The sequence below is a fragment of the Silene latifolia genome, chromosome X, assembly GCF_048544455.1.
Source record: "Silene latifolia isolate original U9 population chromosome X, ASM4854445v1, whole genome shotgun sequence".
NCBI classification, from domain to species: domain Eukaryota; kingdom Viridiplantae; phylum Streptophyta; class Magnoliopsida; order Caryophyllales; family Caryophyllaceae; genus Silene; species Silene latifolia.
In genome coordinates, this window is record NC_133537.1 from 270,172,710 (window position 1) to 270,194,751 (window position 22,042).

The 22,042-nt window shown below is 39.0% G+C and overlaps 2 protein-coding genes across 2 annotated transcripts; both read right to left on the reverse strand.

Moving 5' to 3' along the window:
- Positions 1–19,897: 19,897 nt before the first annotated feature.
- On the reverse strand, positions 19,898–20,413 carry LOC141620091 (uncharacterized). Its single transcript, XM_074437051.1, has one exon. It carries the CDS (start codon positions 20,411–20,413, stop codon positions 19,898–19,900), a length of 516 nt encoding a protein of 171 aa, XP_074293152.1.
- A 967-nt stretch (positions 20,414–21,380) lies between these two features.
- On the reverse strand, positions 21,381–21,851 carry LOC141620092 (uncharacterized). The gene has a single exon (XM_074437052.1). The coding sequence runs from the start codon at positions 21,849–21,851 to the stop codon at positions 21,381–21,383; it is 471 nt and encodes a 156-aa protein (XP_074293153.1).
- Between the last annotated feature and the right edge of the window lie 191 nt (positions 21,852–22,042).

A 22,042-nucleotide genomic window follows, 5' to 3' on the forward strand; every position in this document is an offset into this window, starting at 1 on the left:
TGGCCGCGGTGGGCTTTGAGTGATCGGAAAGTTTCACCATCTTTTTGGTAGTAGATGGTGATGGTGGTGGAGATGATGAACAAGAAACCTCCTCCTCTTCAAGAACCTCTAGATCGTCTAAGTAAGACTTTCTAGCACTTTCAACTTGTATGGGAGAAGTGGCTTCTTTCACTTCCTTCCAAAATTGTCGTCTTCTCCTAAAGGTTTTCTCAGGCTCGGAATCCGGTGAAAGCAATTCTCCACTACGAGAGGACCTGGGCATAAGATAACAATTTCTAGGAAAATGATAAGTAACGGTCTCAAGGAACAAGTGTTCCCCAAGACAAAGTAAAACAAGATAAAAATCGACAATTCAAAAAGTAATAATACCGTTTTCCCGGCAACGGCGCCAAAATTTGATAGGTTTATTGCATACCTATGCAAAGATAATTACCCTAGACAACAAGTTAATGTAGCAATAGGGGTCGAACTTAAGGAAACGGGAATTACTTTGTGAATTGCTATGGGTAGATTTTTATCAAGGTCGATTACGATTTGGGTTGGTTTGATTGTTTGGTGATTAATACCAATAATGATGTAAATTATATAATAAAAGAGAGTCTAAGGGGTTCGGGTCACACATGCAAAAGTAAACATATGATTATGATAAATTCGGTATTAATAACATTGTCAATTGCTTAGGTTTAAAGATACCCACCTTGCGGCATTAGCATCAACCATAGACCGGGTCCTAGAGAAACTCTCGTCCATGACTAGGTCGTCCTACTATACATGCTTAGTCTAATTCAATTCCGTGCCTCTCGACTTATAGAATGAATGAACAAACTTAATCATTTGAATAAGGCCTTAAACAACGATTAAACGTGACGATGCAAACATGTGATAGAAGCAATATGAACAATATTATTATTAACTTATTTTATCATGTTTATATATTAAATTTATGCATGACTCCCCAAACCCTTAGACTAGGAAATTTAGCTACTCATACTAAAATGTAAGTTGCAAACTATATTGTAAGAAATATTAAACATGGTTATAAGATTTATATTAATTAGATGATATAACATGAGAAAAGAACAAAGCTAATGTAAAATGGAATACTTGATTATAAACTATGTGGTAACTAAAATAGAAATGTAAAATTGCAAACTAGAAATAGAAATACCTTAATAATAGAGAACTTGTATGGAAGAACAATGTATAACCAAAAGCTTGAAATAACTTAGAACCAAATGTTTGAACAACTACAAGATTAACTAATTTGTAAACTAATATGAAAACTATTGAGAGAATTATAATGCTTAAGGCTATTGTAAACTAAAACTTGGACGTAAAAATTGGATGATCAAAGCCTTGGAATACCTCTCCTATTTATAGGAGAGGAGAGCATAACGTAAAAGCCAAGACGCATGCAACCCTGATCGGGGCCACCCCACCCCGATCGGGGTCGTGTGTTTCCGGGTATTTTCTCTTAATTCCTCACTTAATTGCTTGAGGAATCCAATGTTTGCGATAAATGATCCTTAATGCACCCGGTTAATGTTTCATAAATCCTTCTATGAGCATCCAAATGAGCATCCTAATCTTGTTGGAATCTTATGATTTCCACCTTGACTTGGACTTGAACATTGGGCTTTGACTTTGATTGTTGGCAACATTTGCAATTCTCACTAATCCATCAATTTCTTCATGCAAAACCCAATCCAATGCTCCATGCTTAGTGCAACACTTGGTCTTGATTATCTTAATAAACTTAGTGTATAAAATGATAGGAAAAAGCCTCTAAATGCTTAGATTCCTACAAAAACATGTTAAGACAAGCAAATACACTAGAACAACAAATATTAGCTTATGACACTATGATAAGTGCTAATTAACAAATAAAATGAAGCTAATATAGGGGATGAAAGTATATAAAATATGCGCTTATCAATCCATATGATATTTCTGATAATATGGGGAGCAGGTTGACTATAGGTTTGCCTGTTGACGTGATTTGGATTTGGGCCGCGCCTTGGACTCGGAGTCGAGTAGTGTAGCATGGATGACATAGTCATAGACGAGTTGTATTTCATTTATTCATTTGTTTACGTTTATGTAATCGCTAAACTTGTTATTTATTTAAAGAGTTTCTTAATTATAATTCTGAATTCACTATCTCGGAAAACCGAGATGGTAACATTTCCTAATTACCTTGACCAGGTAAAAAGGGGGTGTTACAGAATCATTGTATCCTTATGAAAAATTTCAAGCAAATGGTTCAGGAGTTAATTGAGCTTATAATGTATGGATTTTAGTTGAATGATCTTAATTTAATGCATAATTTATGGATCTTTAAGTAATTGATAGCCCTGTCAATTAAACATTTTGATGTTGCATTAGCATTGAGGTTAATAGATTTTTTCTTCCATTACATTGTTATATCAACATTTTGATGTGCATCAAAATAAAATTGGAATTAAAAGAAATGAACTGAAATAAATAAACTTAAAAATAAAAATGGAATTAAAAGAAATGAAATAAAGTAGTAAACTTAAAAATAAAAATCGATTGAATACCATGCACACTAGTCTAACCTATATCATACAAATGTAAAAAAAAAGGAAAAATAAAGTAAATCAGTCATCCAAGATCAACACTCTCGTAGCTTCAGCATTTAAGTCATCTCCCTTTTTAATCGTCGTTGATCGATTTTTTCTCCGTGTCGTTCCTATAGATGTGTGCCAATTGTCAATGTTTGTTTGGTAAAATGTCTCGAGGTGTGCGAAACTAGGCTCTCTAAACATCTACCAAGCGGCAACAATAGGGGGCATTGGAACATCTTCGGGAAGCCCTCACGAATGTAACCGCATCCAATGATGATAGTAATTGACAATCCGCAAAACACCGTATGGAACCTTATTCTGTGATGAGCTCATAGGGAGCATAATAGTATTACATTTCCAAAATATCGGTCCTATCATGTCACGGTGTCGAGTGATAACACATATAACCCAGTTTAAGTTCGATGCAAACATGAACAAATTGTCACCCCACCTCCAATGGTCCACCCCACAACCACTCTCCTACGAGAACTCGATCCTACTCAAAGCGAATTCATACCTTTACAAGCTTGTCGGCGGTGGGGTAGTATCTCCCCATAACTGTCTGTAGACATTGAAGCACCTCATCTTCCGTACACACCATTCTCTTATCTAAAGGAAGTCACCTTCTTGCCCCAGTAGATCATGTGACATCATGTAATATTCCGTATTTAATAATTATATAATAATATTTTATTGTATTTATACGAGTTATATTTGAGACGGAATAATAAAATAGTAATAATAATAATAATAATACTACATAATACGATACAAGTATACGTATACATATATACTCCGCCTCACCTTATAAACTCCACCCTATCCACTCATAATCTTATCCTAACATAATCCACCAAAATCCACCCAAAACATGAGTAATGATAGAAGGAGAGAAAAAGGAAGAGAAAGGGAGATTTTGTCCCTCCGCCTCGAGATCGTAAGGTAAACCGTCTTAAGCTAATTTTTATATTATTTAATTAATACCATCGACCCGACTTGACCCTGACACACCTTGACACATCATTTGACCACCGTTGACCACCCAAAAGGGGGTTTGACCGTGACTTTATAGGGTTTAAATTGTTGTTACAGCTGTTTTGTGCGACGGTCGTAAGATGAGTTTTTGACCCACCTTTCGTGGTTATCTTGGGTTGGTTTTGGGTTGGTTGTGTCGAGGGTAGTGAGGAGAGTATAGTGGTGGTCTTCGGTGGTGGTGGTCAGAAATCGGGTCTAAAAAGGTGGTGTACGGCCTGTTGTTGTTGTTGTTGTTGTTGTTGTTGTTGTTGTTGTTGTTGTTGTTGTTGTTATTGTCTTCCTCGTTGTTGGTGGTTATTGTGGCGGTTGTCATGGATAATGGTGATGGCTGGTGTAGATTAGGGTCAGGGGAGACACGGTGGCGGTCGGCGTCGAAGGTGTGGTCGACTAGTGGCTGTGGGTCAGGTGGTGTTGCGGGTTTGGGGATGTTGCGGGTTGTTGTTGTTGTTGTCATTGGTTGTTGTCGTTGTTGTGGCCGGCTGCTGTTGTGGCCGTGGTGGTGGCCGGTTGCGGCAGGAGTGGACAATCGTGGTGGTGGTGGCAGTGGTGGCCCACAGTGGTTCTAGGTGGGAGTTCGGGTGTGGGTTTCGAGTCGGGTCGTATTTAATTAATTAATTGTATTAATTTAGTCGTATACGTATTAGATTCGTATAATTATACATATTGGTATAATTAGATTCGTATAATTATACGTATTTGTATACGTACTGGATTAGTATATTTATACATATGTATATACATATTTGTATGATTAGATGAGTATATTTATACGTATTTGTATTATTATCGTATTTTGGGAAATGGGTTTTGTGAGACGGATTTACGAGACAGGCCTAGCTTGTATGACGGATTGCTTATGCGGATTTGTTAAAAGGTAGGTTAATCCTACTCAGTTTCAATATGCATTTGACTTGTCATGTGAATCGTATTTTAATTATCATTGCATTATAACATGATTTTGATTGAGACGGTTGGATGAGTCAGTAATTGGCATATTGTGTGGCATCTTGTGTTTATAGTGTTGTCATGTATATTGGGTAATATGATGGTTGTGACTGTTGGTTATTGTTGAGGAGACGGAAGGCGGTTGGGAAACCGTCTTCCGCTTGGGTCGCCTCTTGGAGCTTTCCCACTCCAAGAGGGATGTGCACATTAATGACTTGAGTTTGAAGGGACGCGTGTGCTTGAGAGACGACGTCTGGTAGGGGATCCGGTTGGCTTTCGGACCTGGTACGTCTGGGCGTGTCCCGGTACCTGTTTGTGGTTGATGATATGTTTGGGCGTGTCTCTGTACTAGTGTGGTTGACGGTATGTCTGGGCGTGTTCTGGTACGAGCGTGGTTGACGGTATGTCTGGGCGTGTCCCGGTACCGGTGTGGTTGTCGGTATGTCTGGGTGTGTCCTGGTACCGTAGTGATGGTTGTTTGATGTCATGTCATTCATATCATAATCATTTTGTATGTTCACACACACACTTTATTTATTATTGAAACTGACATTTGTTGTGTATGTGTATTGTCACCTATCTCTTTTGGGGTGGCCTGTGTCAATCCATATGTTATCCTTTGGTCATATGGGGAGCAGGTAATGATCAGGTTGTTTGGATTGTACACGGGAGACGGGACGAGCTTAATGATATCACGAGACGAGTCTAGTTGGCTAGAAGAGTATAAATATCACGAGTTGTATTTTATTTATTCATTTATTACGTTTATGTAATTAATTAAACATTACATTAATAAAATGTTCTTGATTGGAGTTTTGAAATACTACTTCAGGAAACCGAGATTGTAACGCTCCAATTATCTTGGCCGGATAGTTGGGGTGTTACAAAGTGGTATCAGAGCGACGATTTTGGAACCTAAAACCAATGAACCAAAAATGAATCTAGGAGAGTCTAAGTAAAATGAACCCGACATGAGTACAATAGGAGATAGGTTTTGGATGAGTAGGTGCCCTCATGCCAAAGCTATTGCCTATCGTCTCAGCTGGTCACTACGTGGGTGGCTAGGAGTATGGGAAACGTTATGTGAATCGTGATATGAATGCATATGTGTTATTGCTTTAATGTGTAATTGCATATGACATGAAATATGATCATTAGTGAAAGTGGCATGAATGCATATATTTTGTGACTCGTAATAGGTTATAGTATGATAGAAGCGTTTATTTAGAACATTATAACATGTGATGGATGGATGGATGAAATAAAGTGAAGAACATGTTGTAAATATGATTAGTATGTTTTGATATGAGGGGCGGTAGTCCCAAATGTTGGCATGCTAATATCATATTCATATTTGAGCTTGCTAGCGTCATTATTAAAGCATGAATGATGATAGTTAGTGGCAGGATAATTATGAATTTGGGAGTAATGTACCAAATATAGTGAGTGTGAGGCCAAACCCAATCGAGTAGAGTAGTACTCAAGCGTGCTGACCACTCATTCGACCGAGTGGATGAGTCACTCGACCGAGTGGACATGTCACTTAACTGAATGGGCAAATTTAAGAAATTGGAAAACTTCTGGAAGGATTCCACTCGATCGAGTAACCTGTCACTAGACCGAGTGGAGCAGCACTCGACCGAGTGCCTTATGCACTCGACCGAGTGGGCCTTTTTAGCTAAGAAATTCATATGAAATTTGCTTTTTATACCTTATCTTTTCATTTCTACCTCGTAACTTCGGCATCGATTTACCTTAAAATAATTCAAAATTGTCATATTGTGATTAATGTTTAAATTACACCATGCTAGTCCACTTTTCTTGACCTGTTTTCTTAAATTTCGACCATGTAATTGAATTCATCCTCTTCATTTTGCAATTTGAAATATTTTTATATATATGCATGTTTATTCAAGTTTTTATTAAATAATTGCATAACTTGTTCAATTTCATAGTAATGATGGATTTTCTATATCATTAGAGTGGTCAAAAATCGGATTTTTTTTCGATAAATTTTTTTCTTTCCCACCATGGATGAACTTAGAAGCTTGTTCTTTTGAGTCGATAATCAAATTTTCGTGTTTGTTGTCGGGTCATATTGAACAAGAAAGGCTTGACACTTGTTGTTAATGCCGAATTTTTCTTGTATATGAAAATTTCATCTTGAAAGTTTACCTTAATATTTGATTTTTCTAGTTGGAACTTGTTTTAATCACTTTATAAAGACTACTATTATCCCTAATAGTGTGGTACCTTGTATTGAAAATGAAGATTTCATCGTTAATTTTAGCCTAAAATTTTGAACCAAGTGAGGAGTATGAACAATTTTGATTTTTACCCAAATATAGTCTAAATAGTATTGTAAAACTATAGTATTATTTTGAGATTTTGCTCTAAAATGGCGTGACTCAAAATTTTCCGCCTTGAAGGTTGACAAATTTCCCGAAAATGTTGAGAAAATATAAATAAGCTTTGATTTTTCGCTCGTGACGTACTTCGTTTATTCCTTATTATTCTAATCTTCGATTGCAACGTTTTGTGGAGTCGTGCATAAGAAGTTTGTCCATCTTAAAAATGTATTTTCGAAAAAGAATGGTATACCTACCCGAATTTCGAGTTTTCTAAGTTATATTTTACACCAATCTAATAATAATATTTTAAACGTTGCCTATAACGACATGTACCATCCTATGATGGATTACTCCGTATTAAAGTTTTCGAGGAATTTGAAACAAATGACCCTTATGTTAAAGTTTTAATATAGCATTTCGCATTGAGTCAAGTTTGAGTAAAATTTCATTATAGTTGAGTTTTGAAGTTGCATCGTTTTCTAAAGTTCATCATATTTCAAGTGTGCTATTAGGGCAATTTTAAGGTGTCGGTCATGGATTTCCTATCCCCTCCGCGTTATTTGGTTTCCTATCGTTTCCATATCCGTTCTAGCTTGTTTTAATTCCTATCATCCTTATCCCTTGAGTTAACCCGGGCTATCCGGGCATAGAGTTCCATGTGACCCAAAAGGGTGTTTTCTAACCTTAGCCTTAGGCGCATGTTTCCGACAAGATGAGTGAATTTGGACATAGTCATAAGTTTAATAATTTGGGACACTAAGACGGTAGTTAGCTCATGTGATTTTTTGAGTATGGTTAATTGTTCATGAGAGGCAACTTACAAATGATGAGTGGAATACAATCAGAATTTGGATTCTTAGCGGTGGTGCAGACTCATAGATAGTGAACGAAATTCGAGGACATGTGAGGACGACCTTTTTAGCACTACCTAGATGTTTTGGTTAGCATATAGTTGAGTTAGAACTTGTGAAATGATGAGGGAATAGTTGAAGTACTCAGAAAGTTTAAAGAAGATAGTTGAAAGAGGAGTGATAGTATGAATGATAAAAGTAGTTGGAGGATGTGAAATAAAAGTAGCTGGAGGATGTGAAATTTAGCTTGGGGAATGATATGAGTTGAATAAATGGTGACAAGATCTAGGAATATGGAATACGGGAAAGAAAGAGTACTAGAACGAGAGATGACTTGGAGATTTGCAAGTGGTAGACCGTCATTCAGTGAGGAATTTGTTGTAAGTTTTAAGTGAACCGTGCGAAGAGGTATAAGCATGGATGAGTCTGATCATTGGTGATACATAAGGTAACCGTTAACCTAGGTGCATAGACATGATATGTGAAAGTGGTTGTGTCGGACTTCGGTGCTGAGAGTGGTAGGATATATTTTGTTTGTAAAATTGCTTCCCAAGCGTTATTGTGAAAATGCCCACGGTGTGCATCGTTATTGTGTTGTAGTGCTTAAGTGAGTGGTGATGTTGTTATTATTCCTTGAGGGTTATAGGTGATTAGGCCGTGTCCCTGAGTTAGAGCAAGTGTTATGTTTACCAATGTGACTAGAGTGTCGCACTATAGTGCAGTTGTTGGTGATGAAATAGTATGTTTGTGTCGGCTGCATGCCTTGGATGTTTTATTTAAGTTGTCTAGTAAGCATGGCCATAAGATCGATAGCTGTGATTGAATCATTTGTTTAATGGTATATGAGTCACCATCGGGATTTATTAACATCTATGTGATAGAATAGGGAAGTTTGGAAATGGTTTGAAAACGGGAATGTTATACCCAGGTGACACTCGACCGAGTTCACTATACACTCGACCGAGTGGTCTGTCTTTACACTTGTTTGATTGATATTTGACCAAATATTGAGCATGTACCCTTATTTCGTGGTTTATATTAGTTGGCTGGGGTTGAACGACCATGATTGACCTTACATGGGTGATATGTGTGAATTGTTTACGTTTTACTACGTGGTGTGACACGTTGCAAAGTAAATGGAAATTGTTGATTCGACATGGGTGGATTTATGACACTAATGATGTGATGACCTTGTTTGATGTATATTAATCGACGTGAATTAATTTCGTTGCGTAAAAGTAAGATGAAAAATGCAAGTTGTGTGTTGCATAGTGATCGTTTGCATGATTCTGATGAGCAGAAATGTGGGTAATAGATGGGAATGGATGACTATAAACACATGTGTGATCATGTGATATATTTGACGCGGTATATGCGTGGCTTAGTATCGGGAAAATGAGAATGTTGAGCATAGTGGAGTCACATAACGGATGGCGTTACAGTATTTGGTTGTTTAATAGAGTCTGCATACTTATGATTGATTTTCACATAGCTGCATGCATGAGATTAGATGTGATTTATAGGTGTATAGTAATGATCGACTTATACCCCGAGACTTATGCGTAGGCTTAGAACCAATTGAGTTGGGTGTTGTGATGGGATTAGGGGTTTCAAACCGTGGGTGGACCTGGTACCTTGATGTTTGGGAGGCTCGTAGAGTAGGGCTGCATCTTGGCATTAGAACTATGTGTGATTCGTTTATGGATTTGCAATAAATAGGAAAGAATGTCGAACCTAGAACATGATCATTTGTGGAATTTGGTAAGGAGTGTATGACACCGTACGTTGAGGTTGATAGTTGAACTTCAGGACGAAGTTCTCTTTTAGGGGGAGTGAATGTAACAATTCAGAAGTTTAGGCAAAAGAAAGTGAGGAATGTGAGGAAATAGTGAGAATCTGAGGAAATAGTGAGAATGGAACACCGAACATTGGGAAGAGAGTACACATGAGATTTGAGGAAATAGTCGGAAAGGGAAGAGTGAGGTAAAACTTCGAGGAGGAAGTTTATTTTAAGGGGGGAAGATTGTAATACTCCGTATTTAATAATTATATAATAATATTTTATTGTATTTATACGAGTTATATTTGAGACGAAATAATAAAATAGTAATAATAATAATAAATTGTAATAATGAGTTGTAATAATAATAATAATACATAATACGATACGAGTATACATATACATATATACTCCGCCTCACCTTGTATACTCCACCCTATCCATTCATAATCTGATCCTAACATAATCCACCAAAATCCACTCAAAAGATGAGAGATGAGAGAAGGAGAGAAAAAGGAAGAGAAAGGGAGATTTTGTCCCTCCGCCTCGAGATCGTAAGGTAAACCGTCTTAAACTAGTTTTTATATTATTTAATTAATACCATCTACCACCTTGACCCCGACTCGCCTTGACCCGTCATTTGACCACCGTTGACCGCCCAAAAAGGGGTTTGACCGTGACTTTATAGGAGTTAAATTGTTGTTTTGTGCGACGGTCTTAAGACGGGTTTTTGACCCACCTTTCGTGGTTGTCTTGGGTTTTTTTTGGGTTGGTTGTGTCGAGGGTAGTGAGGAGAGTATAGTGGTGGTCTTGGGTGGTGGGTAGGGTGGCTGTGGTGGTCGAAAATCGGGCCTAAAAAGGGGGTGTACGGTCTATTGTTGTCGTTATTGTCTTGCTCGTTGTTGGTGGTTATTGTGGCGGTAGTCGTGGATAGTGGTGGTGGCTGGTGGCGACTAGGGTCATGGGAGACACGATGGTGGTCGGCGTCGATGGTGGGGTCGGCTGTTGGCCGTGGATCAGGTGGTGTTGCGGGTTTGGGATGTTGCGGGTTGATGTTGTTGTTGTCATTGGTTGTTGTCGTTGTTGTGGCTGGCTGCTGCTGTGGCCTTGGTGGTGGCGGCAGGAGAGAACCATCATGGTGGTGGTGGCAGTGGCGGCCCATGGTGGTTCTAGGAGGGAGTTCGGGTGTGAGTTTTGAGTCGGGTCTTATTTTATTAATTATTTCGTATTAATTTAATCGTATACGTATTAGATTCGTATAATTATACATATTGGTATAATTAGATTCATATAGTTATACGTACTTATATACGTATTAGATTAGTATATTTATACGTATTTATATACGTATTTGTATGATTAGATGAGTATATTTATATGTATTTGTATTATTATCGTATTTTAGGAAATGGATTTTGGGAGACAGTTTTACGAGACGGGCCTAGCTTGTATGACAGATTGCTTATGTGGATTTGCCAAAAGGTAGGTTAATTCTACTCAGTTTTAATATGCATTTGAATTGTCATGTTAGTCGTATTTTAATTATCATTGCATAAGAACATGATTTTGGTTGAGACGGTTGGATGAGTCGGTAATTGGCATATTGTGTGGCATCTTGTGTTTATTGTGTTGTCATGTATATTGGGTAATATGATGGTTGTGACTGTTGATTGTTGTTGAGGAGACGGAAGGCGATTGGGAGACCGTCTTCCACTTGGGTCGCCTCTTGGAGCTTTCTGACGTGAGCGTGTCGTTGTACACCCAATCAAAACATATTTATAATACTCAACAAACAACTAGTTAGTGGTAAGTCGAGGTCGATCCATGGGACGGTGTGCTTTGGGTTCTAAGTCTATCTATCTCAATTTATGCTAGTGTCACAATTTGTTTGGGTTTGTAGTTGTGTTCTAGACTAATGCAAGTAATAGAGTATAACAAGAAATGAAATGAAGGATGTAAACAAATGATTAAAAGTGCTAGGATATCATGGGTTCATGGGGCTCATACAAACATCTTCACAAAGTTGCAAGCAATTAATGTTGTAGAGGATCCGAGTTGGTTTATGTCTGACGGTTCTTAGGAAGGGTTGGGTCCCGGAGCCGAATCGATTAGATTGTACAACACCTACAAGTCGACTTAATTTCTTCCTAATCACTTCTATGCATGGTCTAACAAGACTCGAGTTGGTTTATATATTACAAGTCAAGTTGAATAGATAAGAGATGGTTATAAATGCAAGGATTCATAGGCTTAGCATTTCATCAAACATAACATGTGCATAGGTTGACATCACAACAAGCAAGCAAATTGATTATAAAAACATATTAAATTAAGCATGATTAATCCCCATGTTTGTTTTCCTTAATTACCCATTAACCCTAGCTAAAGGCAACTACTCACTCATTATCATGGAAAACATGTCAGTAATGGCGTCAATCATTACAACAAGTATAAACATGATAAGAGGTTAAGGAAATAAACAATAAAGAGCAAAGAGTAAAGAAATTATACCAAACTTGAGATGATCCGAATAATAAAGCAAAGAATAAAAGAAGAGAACTTGATTGATTGATAAAGAGTTGTCAATCCTCCAACAATAACCCAATAATCTTCAATTACCCAAAGTAATAAACTTGAACAATAATTAAGGAGAGATTAATGTGAAATTTGTGGAAAGATTAAAGAGTAATCTAATCTAATCTACTCCTAATCTATTCTAAGAGGATTTTCTAATGTGGAAGCCCCCCTTTGATTATCATCAATATGGGGTATTTATAGTAGTGCCTCATTAGGTTAACTAACGCTAAATTAGTAATTAACAATTCTAAGTTCTAAGTAGGGAAATGCAAGTATTTTGGAGAGATGAGCATCCTTGCTGAAGACGCCGAGGGACTCTCGTACACAAGGGTAATCCGCTCGGATTCCAGGCAGGTAGGACGTGTGGCTGAAGGTCAGGATGCTCTGATTGTTGGGGCACTGGACGAGCGGCTTGAACCTTTGGACGCTAGGATTGCTGTTCAGAATGATTCCTCTCGCATACTTCTTATTCTTGCAATATTGGTCTTTTAGTTCTTGCCTCTTCTTCCACACTCGTTCTGTCAAGATCGTCAATGTCCTTCCAAATAAGCTCAAGAGACGGGAATTTCCGCCTAATTGTCTCCTTTCCTACAAAACAAGAACAAGGCGATAGGAAAGCAAAATAGAAAGCATTTGACGGATAAAATGGCTATGGAATGTGATATTAGTATGCAAAATAGGCTCAATTATGGGACTAAATGTGCGCAAATAATGTTAACATCACTTTCCCACTCTAAGAGGGATGTGCACATTAATGACTTGAGTTGGAGGGACGCGTGTGGTTGAGGCACGACGTCTGGCAGGGGATTCGGTTGGCTTCTGGACCCGGTACGTCTGGGCGTGTCCAGGTACCTGTTTGTGGTTGACGGTATGTCTGGGCGTGTCCCGGTACCGGTGTGGTTGTCGGTATGTCTGGGCGTGTCTCGGTACCGTGGTGATGGTCGTTTGATATCATGTGATTCATGTCATAATCATGTTGTATCTTCACACACTCGAATCGTGTCAAATTTAATTATTATTGAAACTGACGTTTGTTGTGTCTGTGTATTATCACGTATTTTTTTTGAGGTGGCGTGTGTCGATCCATATGATAGCCTTTGGTCATATGGGGAGCAGGTTATGATCAGGTTGTTTGGATAGTACGCGGGAGACGGGACAAGCTTAATGATATCACGAGACGAGTCTAGTTGGCTAGAAGAGAATAAATATAACGAGTTGTATTTTATTTATTCGTTTGTTACGATTATGTAATTAATTAAACATTACATTAATAAAATGTTCTTGATTGGTGTTTTGAAACACTATATCGGGAAACCGAGATGGTAACGCTCCAATTACCTTGGCCGGATAGTTGGGGTGTTACACATCACTCGGGAACCACAATGACCATCATCTCGAACATCTACCAAAAAATTTAAGTGGCTCTATAGATCCTCTAGGACACCGTATCTTTTAGTCTAATATGAGAAAGGACCATTGATGTAGTTCATCCCCAACGGAGCATCGGCCGCTCCTAGAGGAAAATGACCTAGGCTAGGTTGTGGATTCGTTGATCCATCGGTGCTTGGTGTTGTAACATCCCCTCTTACTAGGCCAAGGTAATCGGGAATGTTACCATCTCGGTTTCCCGATGTAGTGAATCAAAAATCCAATTAAGCAACATTTTATTAAGAATGTATTTAATGAAGTACATAAATGATTAATACAATTTACAAAGTTTCAAGAAGTACAACCTTTCTAATGAAATCTATGTGGACTGACATGTGACAACTCGACTAAACACAAATGCTCGTGGCTCGGCACATGTCCCGCTCATCACCAAGTCTAAATATGTACTCTAAACTGCTTCCTATATGATTGGAAATATCATATAGATCATCACAGGCTACCTCAATTAAAGAAGGTGACAATTTATACATAGCCACACACGTCCGTTTCAATAATACAAATACTCACCACATGATATGCATGCAATGTAAGAGTAAGTCACACGAGTCACAAGTCTCATCCATTACAACTCCTCATCCATCACAAACCCGGCGACGGCATCACAACACCGCCACCAAACAACCGGACCGCAGCCCGTAAAACAGGTACGCAGGATGCACTCGTTGTACCGAGCTCGGGCGCTAATCGGATCCCTGCCAGACGTCGTGACACCACACGAGTCCCTCCATCCTCAAGCCATAAACGTGCACGTCATCCTTTGAGTACAAAACTCCAAGGGAAGACCCGATCATAAGATGGTATCTATACAACACCACCATAACTCCACCACCAACCTCCAACATCCACCAACAATCACATATACACTGTATACACACTATATGTCAAAGTATAATGCGTTCACATGCACAATGATTACCATGTATGCCACTTCCTCATGTTTAATGAATATCAAGTATGTCATGTACTCACATGTACGAACAATTATAACATTTCTTCAAGATACCAATCACGCCCACAATTATAAGAGACTAATAAGCATCACCAATAACATGTTATAATGCAATTCTACATCTACTATGGAATTATTGACAATGAACATATATGTAAACATTCATATTGCCAAAACATAGTAGGGAAACCCTACCTTTTAGCAATCGTCTAGATATCACAAGCAAGCACAAGAATCCTTCTCTAAAAAGTTACATCCTACAATTAATCAAGTAATAACTATCACAAACATGTCCTACAAGAATATAATACATATAATTACTTATTACAACTATCTAATTATACAAATCCTCAATTAGTATACCCAAATAACAAAACTCCCAATTTCCAGGGTTTGGGTCAACATAAAATAGAAAGAAAATGATGAATGTTAACTTACAATTGGAAAGGAATAAGAAAGAATCAAAATGGGTATGTAGATAAATCCCTCAAATCTAAGCTTGGTCTCTTGCTAGGCTTCTTGGAGAATATTTTAAAGAGTTGTGGGTGTTTGAGAGAGTGTTTTAGGGTTGCAAAATGAAGAAAGAAGTGAAAAGGCATATATATATATATATATATATATATATATATATATATATATATATATATATATATATATATATATATATATATATATATATATATATATATAGCAAGGCCCAAAACACGGAGCTCAACACGCGATTTTTGGGTCGGTGCCGAGTGACTCGGTCGAGTGCTCGAGAGCATTCGGTTGAGTGCACCAGCTACTCGGCCAAGTACCACCTAGTTTTGCTCAGGGTTAAACCTAGACGTAGTCGTTCCACTCTACTTGGTTGAGTGAGTGTCAGTCGTTCGATTACTCTGCTGGACTCGACTGAGTGTACTGCTAGAAAGTCAGGGGTATTACAGGTGTCCCGTACTTCCCTTGGCTATGATCAAAACCCGACTTGATCCGAGTAGAAGAAGTTCAGTTCGTCCCTTTGGGTTCTCTCTAATAGCGGGTGACAAAACGTACTCGTCCTTTTGGTGAAGGAAATCACGCATCTTCTCTATGAATACCCTCCGATAGGCTATGTCGCTCGTTCTCGCTTGCTCTACTTGTAACACCCCCTTCTTACCCGACCAAGGTTATGGGAGGATATTACCATCTCGGTTTCCCGAGGCGGTTAAATCGGAGTTGCAATTAAATAACAACTTAAATAAATAAAGTATTTAGTGAATTAAACAATCATGAAGGAATAAATAATGAAGCGATACAACTCATAACTACTAAAATCTTCTACTGAAGTGACACTCGGCTCCAGGTCCAAATCTTGCCCGTCTCTTACGTGACACAAAACCAACTGTACTCAACCTGCTCCCCATATGATCGGAAATATCATATGGATCGACACAGGCCACCTAGGAAATAGGTCACAATTACACAGACACACAACATGTCAGTTTCAGTAAATAAATATAAGACACAACATCATAAGTAAATATGCAACATACCAAAGATATGAATGAGACGTTATTATACCATCCCTACGTCGGTACCGGGACACGCCCAGATGTACTCATATCCACCGGTGCCAGGGACACGGCCATGAAAAACCGCATTAAAAACCGCTTTAAAACTAATTTTTCAAATTAAAAAATAAAGCAACAAAACGAAACCGTCACATATCTCATTTAAAATAAAAAGTTTGAACGAGAATTTATTTTTCAAATAAATTATAAAAGCTTAAATTTTAAATAAACTCGAAAATACGTAAACCGATGAAATAAATTTCATTTATTCCAAAATAATTTAAATTTCATTTAAATTATAAAATCGTCAAATAATGCCTATCTCGCATCACAAAACGAAATCTGCTAACGAGCGTTGTAAATAAACATGTGTCCTATCATCATCGGGTGTTTTGTCGAGATTTCTGTAAATTCCAATATCGACGGATACTGGTATCTACAGAGCCCCCACTTTGACTGAGGCTTGGACAAGGCAAAAGTCAAAGTATACCCCAGGTCCCTCTCGACCTGACGATTCCACGGGTCGTTTAGAGTCTATTAGACTTGCGTATGTAAGCTCGCCAGCCATAAGGAGAGATCATACCTGAAACTTTGCTGGAGATTGACTCTTACTTCTGTTACATCAAATCATCATCATAGGTCATCGACGCATAAACTTTGCATATATGGTGGATTGAGCCTTATCCTTAGGCTCCCACGTATCCATTGTGACGGAATCAAACCCGCATCGTAGTTCGGCATACATTGGTATTGACATTCTACTGTCTCGACCCAAATACTGCTGGCATGCATTCTACTAACTATGCCCAAATGGACGATTTTCTTGAAGGGTTTGCTATCATACATTGTAGATACTTCTCCCATACTGTCACCTACAAGAGTTAATAGTCTTCATCATTGGGGCCCAACTTTGAGCAGCGTTGTTGTAATATCACTGGTTGCATTCTGCAGGGGAATATTCTCATCTTAGTAACTTGACACAGATTACCTTTACTTGGTGAAGACTTCTCCGTACATCATTGTGGCGGTCTCTGGAGCTGGAAAGCGAATAGAGCCCCCAGTTGCATTCGGTCTTAAAGTTTCGGACATTAGGGTGCTTGGCTGAAATGTTCCTGTTAAAACTTGGACATATATATCATAACATAAATCACATAATGCTATCCCGAACTTTCGGAAATCATAGCTAACACATGGTTGGGCTCGAGGCCCGAACTAAAACATTTACTTGGGTTTCTGCCCCGATTCGCATATGGAGATGGGCCTTACCCGGGATTGACATTTTGAAAAATGGGCTTCGCCTGGAGCTAAGGTTTGAAAATGGGCTTCACCCAGAACATTGAATATGGGCTTCCCGGAGCTAAAATTTCACTTTGAAAATGGGCTCCGCCCGGGATTAGCATTTGAATTTGAATATGAGCCTCACTCGAAGCTAATTAAAGTTTTACTTTGAAAATGGGGTGCGCTCGGAGCATTTGAATTTTTGAAATTTCATAGGAAAACGGTGAGTAAACATGTTTCGAGTTTCTAGCTCGGGGATTGACCCGTAAATGACATGGGTGAGACATAACTCGTAAAACATAAAAAACCCATAAGTGCGTAAGGGTTTCTTAATTCAAGCATGGACTTACTGGGGATAAAAAATGTAGATTGGCCATTCTGGACCGCGAAACACAAATAAATCCCGTGACAATGAATTTTGGTACAACAAGTGGTAAGGAGAAGTAAGGAAGCTTGGAGGCCCGCGCCCCAAGGCCTCGGGCGAGTTACTTCGGCTGCAAGCAAGGACTTTTCTAAAACCATTGGAAATCTCTACTTGTTTTTACTATATAAGGAGATCATAATAGGAGGTAAATCATAACTTCTTATTCTTTTCTTCACAAAACTTCTTGTTAAGCATGAATTCTCTTCGAAATACCATGTCATCTTGGGTTTCTGATTTCAAAGGATTGGATTCTCAAATACTTGTTGATACGTGATTGAAACAACTAGTCCCGTTGAGGCAGGTCTTGCCTGAAACTGTCTTTCTTGACGACTGCTTAAAATTCTGGGATCCTACCCATCATGTTTTTGCTTTTCCAGAAGGAGAGATTTGTCCCTTTCCGGAAGAAATTGCCATTCTAGGAGATTGGAAGATTGAGGTAACTCCTGTTGTTGACGACTTTCAGAGGGGATGAGCTAACAAGTACTGTGATTTCCTTGGTTTGGCACCTGGTGAGGCACGTGCCTTCGTTGATGGGGAACGAGTAAACTTACTCGCTATTGCTCAGAAATTTGGTCGCGCTGGTGACCCATTGATTCCTGCGACATTCTGTCGTAGGGCTTTTGGATTGATTATGCTTCATCTTTATGCTTTTGAAGAGCATACCGAGGTACCAACTTGTTATGGTAAAGCGAAGTTCATTCGGATTGTCGAACAGATGGAGCAACGTAGGAGCCCAACTTGTCTCATTCTTGTTGAAATAATTGCTGGGTTAGATGCTCGGAAGGCCAACCCGAACCTTGCTTATACTGGATCAACCCGTCTTCTACAGGTATGTCTTTTTGTTGTTCTTTTTTCTTTTTTTTTTCTTTTTTCTTCTTTTTTTTTTCGCTGCCCACCTCCTTTCTTTTCAGTGGGTTTTGACATCATTTCATGTAGTCTAATTCGCTTTCTCGGCCCCTTTCACAGATCTTGGTATGTGAGAGACTCGAGTTGGTTGATCCACTGAAGGTTCCGGGTACATATGAAGTGAGAAGCTTCACTTCTCGTCATCTTCAATTTCCTACTGGGAAGAAGGAGCCTTTTTGGCGACAGCGGCATTCTGCCAATGCTGGATTACATGTTAGATGGGCTTTACCTTGGCTTCACCTTAATACAGTTATTGGTTTGTCTGAAACTAATAGAACCATACATCTCACTCTTCTAAACTTGAAGTGGTCCACCCATATCTATCCGGACCGTATTCTTCGACAAGTCGGTCGTCGGCAACGAATTTTCGCTATTGAGCCTGTTCGCGGCCAAGTCCAAGGAGTGACTCTCGCGAGGTGTAATGCATGGTTAGAGTCCTGGACTCGGAGGACTATCTGGCATATATCTGAGCCATTTGCTTCTACTTAGGTGTCACCCTCTTATTTGCATTGGATTATTGAGCCTTATTTCAAGGCCTGGAGGAAACTTTACGAGGATGAAGCCGTTGATTACAAATACCACAAGAAAGGGGAGAAGAACCGAGAATCCTTTACTGGGACGACCCCGAACAAAGACTGACTCGACTCCTAGGACTGACTCTTTGGTTTCAGATGTGTGGAAGAGGTTAGGTCCGAGAAGTGAAAGTGGGTTGACACTTGTAGAAAGACATGGTCCTCGACCTAGTGTAAAAGACAGATTGGGCCCTCATGAAGAATTGACAATTCCTCCGAAGAAAGGAGCCCGATTGATGATGGGTGAGACTTCGTCTCGTCGTGATGGAGTGTGCGGCCCGGCTGAGGGTAGCAAAGAGTAGTCTTCGACATTACTATCTACTATTACTATTACTATTTGTGTGCTTTCCTTTTTTAGTTGTGTGTGATGGGCTTTGCCCGGAATAAAATATTGTAACAGGCTTCGCCCGGAATTTAGAATAAATAAAAACTTATTATTTATTATAAATCCCAACTTTCTGCATCAAAAATTTCATTTTTGTTTTGCATGTTTCGGTTGTGCTCTTAACTAAGAGTTGCCTACGTATCTGCTTTGCAACAGAATCAAACCGAGTCCGTAATTCTCACATAAAATACTTCATGCAGTGTAAATAACTCACAACTTATTCTAAAAACATTTGCAATTCAAAAATTATTTTATCACATTTGAGAATGAGGCCATCAAGGATAGTATTTCTTCAGCTGGTCCAAATTCGTAGGATTTGTGAAGTCCTTCCCTTCCAATTCCGTCAACTGAACTGCGCCTCCCGACAAAATATTCTTTACCAAATAAGGGCCTGCCCAATTTGATTTGAATTTACCCCTCGGATCAATAGGTAAAAAAGCTCTAACCAATTTGAGAACCAGATCTTCCTCACTAATTCCCCTTGGTTTGACCTTTTTGTTGAAAGCTCTCTCTATCCTTTTTTGGTAGAGTTGGACATGGTACAATGCGTTCAAACGCCGCTCGTCGAGCATAACTAGTGAATCATATCTTTCTTGAACCCAATCTTCTTCAGGAACCTGGCTTTCTAGTAGGATCCTTAGGGATGGTATTTCCAGCTCAACTGGTTGGACCGCTGCCATCCCATAAACTAAGTAGTACAGGGTTGCACCCGTGGCTGTTCTAATTGAAGTTCTATACCCCCATAATGCAAAGGGTATCTTCTCTGGCCACTCCCTATAGTTGTTAGACATCTTCCTTAAAATGGCTGCAACTGTATTAGCGGCCTCTACCGCACCATTCGTCTGTGGTCGGTATGGTGATGACTTGTGATGTTTGATTTTTTACTATTCAAGTATAACCTCGGTCTTATCTTGGAAATGAGTTCCATGATCACTGATGAACTCATGTGGTACTCCGTACTATCAAATGATGTCATTCTGAATGAACTGTGCTACTTGCTTCGCTTTTAGCACTTTATAAGACTTAGCTTCTACCTACTTCGTGAAGTAGTCAATTGCAACAAGGATAAGACAATGCCCTCCAGTTGCTGATTGGTTTACTTTTCCAATGATGTCGATTCCCCAGGTTGAAATGGCCATGGTGACGTTATGGTGTACAACAAAGAAGGTGCCACGTGTTGTACGTTTGCGAATATCTGACAATTGTGAGAATGCCTGACATACTTGCAACAATCTGTTTCTATCGTTGTCCAATAACAACCAAACCTTATGATCTTACGGACTAGAATATGGGCATTCATGTGTGGCCCACATTCACCGTCACGGACTTCTTCCATAACCTTTTTAGCTATCGGTTTATCGATGCATCCAATAAAACACCTTGAGCCGTCTTCTTATACAATTGCCCATCATCGGTCTTGATGAATTGGGCGGATAACATTCGTAGAGTGCGCTTTCCACGCGTGTCAAGGTTGGGAGGGTACTCTCCTGTTTCCTTCAATTTCAAAATGGTTGCATGCCAGGGTTCGGTTTCACCTTCCTCGTTATCATCTATTGCATTTACATAGGTAGGTGACGATCTTCGTTCGACACATATTGGCATATTGTCTATGTGGTCGGGAATGTTGATCAAGGTAGCTAACTTGGACAATGCATCTACAAATTGGTTTTCCTCTCTCGGGAGGTGAACATATCAAATATCCTCAAAGTACTTCTCCAATTCTTCAATCCTGGTTTGATATAGGGCCAAACTTTGGCTCTAAATTTTCCATGACCCACCCACTTGATTGATCACGAGGGACGAGTCTCCATGTACTAACAACTTCTTTAAACCCAAGTCTAGAGCACTACGTAAACCAAGCAAACATGCTTCATATTTAGCGGCAACGTTTGTGACATTGAAATCCAGTTTGATGGACACGGGCACGTGTTCACCTGTTAGCCAGATAAGAAGTATGCCCACTCTATATCCCATATAGTTCGATGCTCCATCGAAATATAAATCCCATATGTCATTCTCGACATGTACCAGGTTTTCGTTGGGAAATAACCAAGTGTCAATGACGTCTATTTCTTCGATTGGGTTGTCGGCAAGGAAATCGGCAACCGCCCTTCCCTTGATCACTTTCAAAGGCACATATTTGAGATCGAACTCTGATAACATGAGGGTCCATCTCGATATTCTTCCATTTAGCACTGGTTTTTCAAACAAGTACTTGATCGGATCCATTTTGTAGTAGACACTCACACAGTAGCTAAGCATGTAATATCTTAATTTCTTTGTTGCCTAGACTAGGGTACAACACGTCTTTTCAATAGGTGTGTACTTTACTTCGTAGTTTCAGAACTTTTTACTGATGTAGTAAATAGCTCTTTCTTCTTTGTCAACAGTTTGGGCTAGCATAGCTACCATTGCTGTAT

Coding starts and splice junctions, on each gene's coding strand:
- LOC141620092 (XM_074437052.1), bottom strand. CDS start 21,851: ATGGATCCGATCAAGTACTTGTTTGAAAAACCAGTGCTAAATGGAAGA.
- LOC141620091 (XM_074437051.1), bottom strand. CDS start 20,413: ATGTCTAACAACTATAGGGAGTGGCCAGAGAAGATACCCTTTGCATTA.